The sequence below is a fragment of the Arabidopsis thaliana genome, assembly GCF_000001735.4.
Source record: "Arabidopsis thaliana chromosome 1 sequence".
NCBI classification, from domain to species: domain Eukaryota; kingdom Viridiplantae; phylum Streptophyta; class Magnoliopsida; order Brassicales; family Brassicaceae; genus Arabidopsis; species Arabidopsis thaliana.
The window spans coordinates 4,537,117-4,549,084 of record NC_003070.9 but is presented as its reverse complement, the minus strand read 5'-3'; the positions used below and the strand labels follow the sequence as shown (position 1 = coordinate 4,549,084).

The following is an 11,968-nucleotide window of genomic DNA, read 5'->3' as shown; positions in this document are numbered from 1 at the left end:
TACATAAAATTTAGAAAAAATTATTCTACTACAATCTTTTTTTTTGTAAGAATAAAAATTGTAAAAGATCAAAACTATTCTCGTCTAGCAAAGTCCTTAATTAATGAACAGTTGCAAATAGATTTCTCCTTTATGCTACACAAAATTGGTTTTCTTCTGAAAAAAAGTGTATACCAGATAAAATTACTATGTTTAAAACCGATTCAGGGGATGAAAAATACAAAATAAGCATTCGGTGAAAGAACATTAAAAAGATTCGTTTATGAGTTTTAGCTCAAACATGGCCACGAGCCTACTAAGCCAAACTTTCCAAATATAGAAAGTATCCATGGATTTGATATAATCTATCAAAAAAAAATATCGGAAGGTGGAGTTCACGCGCTTAAATCCAGCTTATAGGGACGGGACACATTACGCTTACGAGAACGGCCCAATACAAAGGCTCATTATTTAGGCCCATTATTAAAATGTAAACACAATGAACAACAGCCCAATAAGATCCATGACAAAGACACCCACAAAGATTTAGATTTCAATTAGTAAAGTTAGCGATCGTAGCGCCGGGCTGAGTCGCCTGAGCTTCAGCCGCCGGTTTCACTTCCTTCGACGGCTCAACATGTTTTCCGGTAAGCTCCACAGGTAAATCAGCAGCAACACCTTTCAAGTAGAAAGTGTAAAACAGCTTCGTAGGATACACAAGCTGACGAAGCTTGACCTGTCCATAAGCTCCTTCAAACACGCCGGAGCCACCGGTGATAGCAAGAAACGTGTCCTCGTAAGTGAGATAAGGTCCTTGAACTGATATGTGACCATAATCTCCGAAGTAGAAACTGTAAGAAGCTTCAAAGCGATCACCTTTCTTCTCTGGAACATGTTGGATCAAAACGCAGAGACCTGCGGTGATTCCTATGCGTTTTGTGAGATCTCCTGTGTAGAGTTTGTTTGTGAAGGGGACAAGATCTCCGAGACAAAGCTGATCTGGTTTTTTCCCTAGTTTTAAAACCGCTGGACTGTTTCGATCACCTTCGTTGAACTCGTAGACGTTAAGCTCTTGGATCTTAGCTGAGATTTTTCACAAAATAAAAATCAGTTTTTGTGAAATGGGTACTTGATTTTGAGCTTAAAGGTTGATTCTTTTTTTGTTCTTATACCTAATTTGATGCTAATTTTCTCAAATCATGAAATGGGTACTTAGTTGTGAGCATAAAGGTTAACTTTTTACTTACTTGGTCTGGAGTAGTCATTGCTACTGCTGCTGCAAATGGTTCTGAAGAAACCTCCAGTGGAGGAAGTGGTGGATCTTGCTCGTGTGGAGAGACCTGGACTGTTAGATGAGATCCTTTGGTTATGGAAGGATCTAGAGAAACCGAGAAAAGTGCTTTGGTGAGATTGATGATTGCGAGAGAGGTTCCTTAGAGTTATCATAGAGATCGATGCAGCAGCAGAAGAAGCCATGATCATAGACTTGCCTGAGTTAGTTTAATTGTAATAAACACTTACTCAAAGAGAAACTGATTTTTGCGTTATTAGTTGAACTGTTGAAGTGTTGTGAAGAGACTAGATCTACGTTTTAATGGATACTTTATGTACTATGCATTTTTATCGTGATGATGAATGATGAGGAGCCATGTGCGTAAATATGGGAAAGTGGGTCTCTAGCTTCATCTAAAATAACTAAGAATTAAACACAAAAAGACAGGGAAACAAAAAAAGTCGCAAATAATTGTTGTGAAATGGGAATTTGTGGAATAAAGAAAGACTTGAGGGAACATGTGGGAAAATTTCTAATAGCAAACTAATCTTGAGATCTTAAAAGATGGCACTAACACAAATTGTTAGACTATGGTCTCAAAGATAATGAATTTATACTATGGACCTTAAATGATCAGCAAATAAAAGGTGAAATGGAAATGATCAATGTGAATAGTTTTAGCATTTGGTAAGAATCTCTGAACCAGTTCTAGTAATCAGAATGGTATGCTCAAACTGAGCAGCGACGCCACCATCTGCTGTCAGAGTAGTCCAGTTGTCTGGCCATGTTACACATTCTGTGGTTCCAATCGTGAGAATCGGTTCTGCAACATAATGTATTCATCGGTTTTTTATTATATAGTAATCACCTAATCATAAGCAAATGAAAGCCATGACATGGAAGGGGAAAAAATGGCTAACCAATTGTGAATGTCTGTCCCTCAACCATTAGTCCAGGCTCATCATTTCCTGCAAATTGGATTAAAATTCCTCAACCGTAAGTCCAGGTTCATATGCATATGCAGCCAACTATTGTTTTTGATTGATGTTTCCTAACATAAGAACGATTTTGCTAAGGAAGAGATTACTTACGGTAATGATATATAAGAGGTTCGGAGTGGAATACTGGTCCAACACCATGCCCAACAAACCGCTCCACAACGTTGTAGCCGAACTTTTCCGCATGCTCACTGTTGGAAATTGAAAGCATTGAGATTGTTTGTTCTAGCAGTGTCCTCAAATAGTACATTTCTACACGGTTATATTGAAATCAAGAATAGTTTTGGTTGCAACCTGATTCTTTTCCCGATTTTCTTGAAGCTTGCTCCGTCTTTACAAACTGCAATACCTCTCTCCAAACATTCTTCCGTAACCTTACAGAACAAGAAACCGACAACAGTTAGCATATTAAAACAGAATTCATTTTTTTGTGAACTTGAAGACAAAACACAGTGAAGAGAAGAAGAAGAAGAAGAAGAAGAAGAAGAAGAAGAAGAAGAAGAAGAAGAAGAAGAAGAAGAAGAAGAAGAATACTACCTTCACAAGTCGTTTGAAACCTTCGTCAACTTCTCCACAGAAGAAAGTTCTCGACGTATCTCCATGGTAACCCTGTCGATGTTTCAAGTTGTATGTAGAAATCAAACAAAGTGAAAGTGTCTGCAAATTAACAAAAGAAGCGCAAATGACTTACATCCAAGTAAACCGTGACATCGATGTTGATTATATCCCCGCTCTGCATTAAGACTTAATAGTTAGTGATAAACAAATGAACTCCTTCAAAGCTATTCAGCTTAAAGCAGTAAAAAGCACACATGAGGACCTGTAGCTGGCGAGAATCTGGTATTCCGTGACACATACACTCATTAACTGAAGTACACACACTTTTAGGAAATCCACCATATCCAAGAGGTGAAGGATAAGCACCAGCTTCAATAATCATATCATGCACAGCTTTATCGATTTCATTAGTCGTAACAGATGGCTGCAGAACCATATAAACAACAACTCAGACCACATATCCATAACATAGGAAAACAAAAGATCCACAAGGAAACTAAAATCTTACCTTAACCAAAGTTCCAGCATAGTTTAAAACCCGAGCAGCAAGCTCGCAAGCAGCTCTCATTTTCGCAATGCCTTCAGGACCAGGAATCTGGAACTCACTTGATATATCCGGTAATACACCAGACTCAACATAAGGAGGCCTTGGAATGTGATCAGGTACAAGAAGACGAGGCGATACTCTTCCACGTCTTAATGGTGGATTTCTCCTAACTTTTGATTTAGTTTCAAGCTCTCTCATTCTATAAAATGTAAACCAAATTAATGTACTATTAGCTCTATGACCAAAAGATGAATTCTTTTTTCAAGATTGCATTTTTATGATACAAGAGAGTTAAACAAAGTTAATTACTTTCTGATTCTAATGGCTTCCTCTAACCCAGAAACTTTCTTGGCAGAAACATGGAACTGTCTCGGAGAATATGAGTTCTTCTTACCTACAGATATGAGAGAAGATAAACTTCATACACCAAAGTTCTTCAATTATACAACATTCAAAATCGGAACAACGGAGAAAGTTTCAAAATTTCCAATCAGATGACCAATAATTTCGATATCTTCCAATGAAAAACGAAGCAATAATTGAATAACGAACAGAGCAAACGAAGAAACAGTGACAAGTAAAAATGACAAACCGGAGAGTGATAAAGAAGAGGAAGTGACCGGAGCTCCGAGAAAGCATCTCGACGGAGCTAAGTACTCGCCGTGAAAGGAAGAGCAGAGTTGCAAAGAAGACGATGACGAGAAACTGGATAGAAAAACCGAAGACGCCATTTTCGCAAACTTCACTGCTAAAACCCAAAATATCAAAATTTGCAGTGAAGAGAAAAAAAAAATGGTTCTTGATATTTTAATTAACAAACTAATGGACTTTAAAGCCCATTGGGCTTGTATATGATCGATCAAGTATAGGCTACTTTAGGCCATATGGGGTTTATGAAGATATGATTTGCTTGAAGTTTTGAATTATGACAAGATTATCTAAAAGATATTTGACGACATTTTTATGGTTCTTGTAACTAAAAGAAATTATAGCTATTAAATTAGTAACTTTATGATTAACTTGTGTTTTTCTAAATTATGATCGTGCTTTTTCAAAATTTTCCTATCTTATAGAATTTGTTAGATTGAGAATTAGTCGTTGATAAATGTATATCTAAATGGATCCACAAAAATCAAACAACAATAACGATTATGATGGTGGATTTTTTCTAGTACATTTATTTATTTTCTTTCTTTCTAGTCTTTGGTATCAACAAGTCTAATAATTTTCACTAAAGCTACTGCTGTGTTACTATTTGAACACAACTTGAATTATGTGTGGATGTGTGTTATAGACAAAAGTATACGTAAAATTGCGTGGGCATTTTTAATTGTATAATAGGATTTTATGCTATAATGGAATAATGTTATAGTCCACCGAATTGTATCGAAAGAAAGTGCATATGAACGGAACATTCATTAGATCAATGGTCAATATATTCCTTTATGTAGGTACATAGTAATGTATGCGGCAGGTGTACTATTATCATCATATGTTCAAACTCTAACGCATATACTATATACCATTTCGTAAGAGATTAACAGAGTTTTAATGTTATTCGTTTTAACCATCAAATTCCTTCGAAATAAATAGCTATATATACCTAAGTTTGTAGAGAATCTGAAGATACTCATAGTCGCAGCCAGCGAAAGAAAGAAAACTAAAACACTTTTAGAAACAAATATCTAGATTGAGTTAAGCCGAAAAAGTAGTAGATAGAATTATAAATACATATATATTATTTAACAGCAACATGAATCTCTCTACCAACACAATAATTTCTGAAGCTTAAAATAATATCTTGCAAAAGCTTAAATAGCATTCATTTTAAAATATCTTTCTCTTTGGTTATTTGTATCGGAGTATGGTCTATCATATCATCATACGATTATATACGTTTACAGACCCTGCAAACTTTTTCTCTTTTGGTTGGAGTTATTTTATAAAATTACGTACGCATAAGTCATAACTCCTCAAATCTATATACAAAAAGCAGCAAATACCATAAGCAGTAGCTAATGCATACATATAAATACGAGTTCCCATACACATAAAATGAAAAGAAACCAAGGTAAGATTTGGTAACAACATTTTCATCATCTCATGCTAATAAAACTCTTGAGACATATCTAAGTAACCCTTTTTAAAATTTATCCTATAAATAAAATTTACAGTTCATCAATACAACAAAAACAACTCATGAACCTTTGGTAAACAAGAAGAAAGAAACCGATGCAAATAAAGAAAACGAAAATGGAGTTTTTAAAAATTATTAAAACAACAAAAGAAAAAAAAAAGAAGAAGAGTTGTTACGAGGCGTGAAAGATGCGTTGCTTCTTGCTACACACCAACGATAACATCTCAGTATCGTTCACTCTTTTGTTTCCTACGACGTCGTTTCTTGAACTCTCCGGTGAAATGTTAACTCCGAACAATCTCAAAACCCGACCCGCATCTAAATCTGACCCGGATCTCGACTTCCACCCAATGTACAACTGTTGATCCTGACCGTTAGATCTACTGAAACTAACCACGTCACCAGCACGTAGATTCTTCTCCTTAACGAACCTGCTCCAACCTTTAGTCAAAACATAACTCTGACTACTGTTCCAATACGAGTAACGGAACCTCCACACTTTCCCGTTAACGTCCTCAAAGTTCAACAACACTCCTTTCACGGAAACGTTACTTGACGGTAACGGAAAATGTTTCTCTGCGTGATGTTTCGGTATAACCAAACGGTTTAGCTTCCCAACGTCGCTTGGCGTTACCGCTTTCTCAAACAGTGCCTCCGCCGATCTAAACCCCGTCGTAGAAACACCATCATTACTCAACCCCGACGTTAACAACGTCCTAGTCATGTTTCCGTTACCATTACGACGCCGTTTACTCTGCTCTAACTCTTCGTTATAAGTATGTTTCCTCAACATATCAACGATCTCAGATTTCGAATGAGAATTCAAGAAATCGACCTCGTCTTCGTCCATCTTCACGTCTTTGAAATTTGTGACGGCGTCACGGCGACGGAACCTGTGAACCGCGACGTCGTAGGCACGAGCGGCTTCGTCTTCTTCGTTGAATGTCCCGAGCCACACGCGCTGGTGTTTCTCGTAAATCTGAGCTCCCCATCTTCCGTTTGGTTGTGGCACCACACCTTTGTATTTTGACGACGGAAGCTTCCTAGATTCAGCTTCTACGCCGTTCTCTGAATCTAACACAACGCTTGATCCGCTTCCCATCCTGTATAAGTTACCTACCGACGACTTTTTCGCCGGAGTTATCGCCGGGGTTTCACAGATGGAACCTGTACTTGTAGTACTCTCATCAACGCTACTCGATTCCATTTAATCTGTGTTTTTTTTTATGGTTTGAAACAATGGAGAAAACAGAAATGTGTTTGTGTTGTGTTGTGAATTATGTTGTGTATATGTATACGTGTGTGTGTATAATATATATAGAAAGAAGGAGAAAGAGCTTGGGGGGAGGGAAATAAGAAACAGCAAGTGTCACTTCTGATATTATTATTTTATGTTTCACTTTTTATTTGGTAATAACAAAAAATATATTTGTAAGAATGCGTGTTTGAGGGGAGTAATTATAGTATATGTGCAGGTGCATGGGAAGTAAGATGGGTGTGTATGGGTCAACTCAAAGAACACAAAGGAAGCTTCGTGGAAACATAATGAAATATACGGCATTTAATTTAGGTTACTATATTAGGGTCTATTTCATGAACTGTTGATGTAACTTATAGAAGAAAACACACGAAGCAATAATAATCCTTATAATAAGTTAGTATTTTATTTATGTAAGAAAAAGAGAAAAGAGAGTATAGGAACAAATATAGAAATGAATATGTTGTGGGCTGTGTGCATGGGGAAGTGGGACCCATGTGTGGGCCATGGAATGGATAAAGGGTCCACGTGAGATATTGACATCATTTTAGTGAAGTTCATCCCCCCTGAGTTTTGATGCTTAAAATTTTAATTCACTATAATACTATAGTAACGATAATAACTATATGAAAAATAATAAAATAGAAAGTATTAGATTTGATAACCATGTTCAGATCCTACCGATGTTAAATGGTGTCTCTCTTTAAATTTTTTTCTCTTCCAAATCTGATTGTTATTCTTCACTCTTGAATGATATTATTATTGAAAAAGCTATAAATAGTTGTTTAGTCATGAACTCATGATATATATCTTCTTTATTTTCCATTTCCAGGTTTTTATTCTTCTTTCTATAATCTTATCCTACGTTTCTTTTTATAGAAAAAATGTGTATTGCTATGAGGATTATTGTCCGTATAATATATGCACTCGATAGATTCCAATTCCAAATTCATAAAAAATCTCTCTTTTGTTGTTCTTGTAATTATCCCATTTTATTATATATATATATATATATTTGGTATCAACATTTTATTATATTTGTTTCTCATAAGTGGGTGTATGTAATGTAAAAAGATTTTAAATATGTCTTATATATTTATAAGAAATACTTAGCCAACGAGCGACCGACATCATAACAAGTATTTCTACTGGTCAATAGAAATCCAATTAAATCAGTTGCCTTCAGTGTGTGTGTTTTACTCTTATAGAGAATAAATACGTAAGGATTTAACGCCATAAATTGTTTGCATTATATAATATGGTTTGAGGACAATTAACAAGTGATGTGGATAGCTTACGATCTTATCTGATATATTTGTTGCTTTGCAAAAGTATTCTTCTACCCATTAGTTAGGTTTCATTTTTTATGCAAAGAGCCAATTAGAGAACTGCGAAATATCGTGAGATTCGACTTTTATTGGCTCTCCCTGCTCCAATAGAAAATGTTAACGATTTATATCTCCTTTTTATATCTATTAATTGATTTGCCGGTTTCTATTTGAATTCTTGTAATTATTTATTATAGTATTTATTATCAATTTGATCCACTAGGATGGGAAGTGGGCCAATGACAAATCACTAAGAGGCATGGTCGTACGTGTCTTGTGTGGATGAATAATAATATGGGCATTTCTTGACAGCAGGACAATTACTTTTGTCTTTTTTCGTTTTTTTCTTTTTAAGTTAAAGAGGCATTGCTCAAAATACCTAGGCGCTAATTAGTGTTAGGATTTTTTTGTTTCTTAAGTTTTACCACACATTTTCATCAAAATATATATAAGTAAATTGGCATTTAAGCCCATATGAAAGAAATAAGTGCTGATCAACTTTAATTGATTTTGTTAAAATCAGTGTGGTAGAAAGTAGTGACTGTGTAGATTTATAGACAACACAATAATTAGATAATCACACTCTAATCAAATTTTCAAATTTAAAATCGTATTTTTATGTTTTAAAAAAACTTAAAATGGTTCTAAGTATATCATATATGGGTGGGTATGCGACAAAAAGAAATAGATGGTTGTATTTTCCTTAGAAGAAATTGAGTATGTTGTCACGTGGCACTTGTTGCTAACTCAGCTTTCTTTTCTCATGGAATTTGTCTCCGTAAGAGAGATTGGGCTCATCCATGTTTCTTTTATGATTCTAAGTATTTGAGCTCCAAATTGAAAAATTGGTTTTGTAAGTGATACATTATTGAAGTTGTGTAACCTCTGCTTACAAAAGAGAGACATTTTCACCAGTACACTTTCATTGTTTTATACTTTTGATTTGATCATATCAGAATTAGTTAGTTTCTTCTATACGTTTTGTAAATTTTGTTTGGAATTTATATCATTGCATATTTTTATAGATATTACAAAGATAGTGAAAGTTGTTTTGTTATATGATAAAAGAGTAACAGAACTTTTTATCATATTTTTACTCCTTTATAAGAAAACTACAATTATATACTGTATGTTTTTAGAAAAAAGAGGTAGAAGACCTTTTTTTTTTTTGAGCAAAGGAGGTAGAAGACCTTAGAATGTGATTTATAGAGAAACAAAATAGATAAGAGTGCTAAAGGAAAAAGTATCTGATTTATGATGCTAATTTTTTTTTTTTTGAAACATCCAACATAGGTATAAATAGATATTATTAGTACGGACGAGTTGTTATTGGTCCGCAGGTGGACCTCATTTTTCCTCAACTTGGTCCTTTAGCTTATTTAGCTTGTCAATTCGTTGATATATTTAATTATTTTCTTGTCGGTAAATAATTTCCATCAGTACCTATTTTGTCAACGTATAACACACGATATATCGGAAAAAACGATTTTGGTTTCTTTTCTTTTTTCAATTTTTTTTGTTAAAGTTTTTTCTTTTCTCAACCAGAAAACTCGACTTGTCTAATTGAATTATAATGCGTTGGGATATTTTTTTATTTCATATATAGCTTTCACATTGAATGTGTTGAAGTAACTTTTTCATGGTTTCGTCTTTCTTAATTTTAAAAATACACACACTGAAGAAAAAATATACAGACACGACAATTAAAAAAGTTATTTTATATATTTATATTAGTTTTTAATAATGTAAATAACTTTTATATTATTTTATAGCGACTCTAAAGATGATGATGTAAATAATTTACAACGGTTTATTATTAACATAACTATAATATTTATATCAATTATTGTAAGAATTAGGTTTGAAATAGTTTATGCTACCACGAATGCAATCAACTATAACATTTTTCTCCCCCTTTATGTTTATGAGCTTTCATGAATTAACATATAAAAATAAGTAATATTAAATATATATTTGATAAACGATACTAACTGGTAGGTAATACTGTAACTCTTCTTTAAGAATAATTTTCTCCATCTTTTTAAATTTTTTAATTTTCTCCATCTTGCTCATGTATTTCAAACATAATTATTTATTCGGATTCCTACCTGTATCCAACTCAACGATTCCATTTCTTGTGCTGGCTCAAATTATTTTATTTTATCTTGCTTGGGTATTCAATATTCATCTAACTCAGAAAACAAGACAAGAGTCCTGATTTAGTATTACATGGAGCCTCGAGAAAAACGTGTTTTTATAAATGGTTTAATTTTGATATTGGGTACTCTGCATGCTATCTTAAACAGTATATATTTGCATATGTTCAATAATCTCATCAATATACCCACTATAACTCATGAATATACTACCAATTATACTCATAAAAGAATATGAGTCTTTGAGCTGGAAATTTCACATTAACCCTGTGACACCGATAATATAAATTAAAACTATAGAATATACAAAACGCTTTATAAGTAGTTCTTTTTCAAATCAAATTACAATAGAAGATGGCTGATAATCGTCAAAGTATAGGTTTCTTCCTCTTCGGATGCAATAAACTGATGATGTCCAGAAGATTAGGCGGGGAATATATTATTTTGTAGATTCTGTTATTATTCTATATACTGTATGCGACCAAAGATAGAAAACGTAGTCTAAACGAATATCTATCAGCGAGAATGAAGAAGATATTAAAATCTGAATTGATTTGGAAAAATTGCTGATGGATCTGCTTACATCATTGACTTTCCGCAATTGGATCAGCTGTTGATGGTTTTTATATGGACTATAAATGCTGATGGTTTAGTCGTTAGTTACTTACCTATTTATTAATCACGTAAGAGAAATGACGGCATATAAAATGAACATAATTGTAAAGTTAAACTAATTGTTTTGATTATGCTTTAAGTTCTTAATAGACTTTTTCATTTGCGCACACTTATATTTTAAATGATTTCTGTAATTATCTAAAATAATTAAAAGCTATAGTTTATTAAATATTTACATAAAAATACATTATCACTCGATCGAAAATGTAGTTGATTACTTTATAAATAGATTCATTGTCCTATCATGAATTACAGTACTGAGCGGCAATAATAAAGAAACGTGAAAATCCGATTGCTACCATCTAATTAATCTTTTATTGTTCCACTAACCGAACTTTCGATGATGTCAAGTGGTTATCGCCTTATCGGTTAACAATTACGGCTCTTTATATATCCTCATTTAGATTTCCACATCATTATCTTACGAGATTAGTCAACTAAGTATGTAACATTTCGTTGGTGATGTATTTAGGAACATTCGTTTGGTTAAAGAAAAGTAAATCCTCGAATCATCAAAACGCTATATCTAATTTGTAAAGCAAATAATTTCTTAAAAGCGAGTGTTTATCTGCATAGATATATTTTAGATTAATTAATATCCATCACGATTATCGTTAGGAGATATATACAGTATGATAATGTTTTAAAATAAGAATCTATGTTTGGTGCCACATAGAACGCGCGCTTTCGGTTAGAGATGAACTAATATAATTTTACTTAACTTTAATTAGAATGACTTAAGATCGCTCATGGGCCATGGCTGCGCCATCTTAATCCCCCACTACCAACGACACGCCACGTCATATATCACATTATTTATTCATTCTTTAAAAACCGGCCGGTTCAGGTATTATTTGGCCGACACCGTTGGAATTAGGAACTGAAACAAAATTAACTAGTCATAAAAATATTGTTACGCATTGCTTAATATTCTGTCATGTAGATATACAATCATAATTATGAATATCCGAATGTTTTGATTGTTTGTGTGGACATATCGATATATGCAAGAACTTGTGACAAAATTTCAAGAAATTGTGGTTACTCTCACTCTCTCAG

General features: G+C 33.7%; 3 protein-coding genes across 4 annotated transcripts; all 3 read right to left on the bottom strand.

Annotated features, from left to right (window-relative positions):
- Positions 1–190: 190 nt before the first annotated feature.
- Positions 191–1,697, bottom strand: AOC4 (allene oxide cyclase 4). Its single transcript, NM_101199.4, has 2 exons — positions 1,227–1,697; positions 191–1,062 (listed from the first exon to the last, which is right to left on the bottom strand). The coding sequence occupies exons 1-2, from the start codon at positions 1,459–1,461 to the stop codon at positions 533–535; spliced, it is 765 nt and encodes a 254-aa protein (NP_172786.1). The 5' UTR covers positions 1,462–1,697; the 3' UTR covers positions 191–532.
- Positions 1,698–1,711: 14 nt separating this feature from the next.
- Positions 1,712–4,196, bottom strand: MAP1C (methionine aminopeptidase 1B). 2 transcript variants are annotated; one of them, NM_101198.4, is made up of 10 exons: positions 3,948–4,196; positions 3,665–3,749; positions 3,317–3,554; positions 3,071–3,232; positions 2,942–2,983; positions 2,788–2,859; positions 2,545–2,624; positions 2,344–2,441; positions 2,173–2,220; positions 1,712–2,075 (listed from the first exon to the last, which is right to left on the bottom strand). In NM_101198.4, exons 1-10 carry the CDS (start codon positions 4,084–4,086, stop codon positions 1,930–1,932), a joined length of 1,110 nt encoding a protein of 369 aa, NP_172785.1. In that variant the 5' UTR covers positions 4,087–4,196; the 3' UTR covers positions 1,712–1,929. The 2 variants fall into 2 exon arrangements, with proteins under 2 accessions (NP_172785.1, NP_973815.1); NM_202086.1 differs by having other exon boundaries at positions 1,787–2,075; positions 2,344–2,624; positions 3,948–4,129.
- A 918-nt stretch (positions 4,197–5,114) lies between these two features.
- On the bottom strand, positions 5,115–6,917 carry RAV1 (uncharacterized protein). Its single transcript, NM_101197.4, has one exon. The coding sequence runs from the start codon at positions 6,697–6,699 to the stop codon at positions 5,665–5,667; it is 1,035 nt and encodes a 344-aa protein (NP_172784.1). The 5' UTR covers positions 6,700–6,917; the 3' UTR covers positions 5,115–5,664.
- Between the last annotated feature and the right edge of the window lie 5,051 nt (positions 6,918–11,968).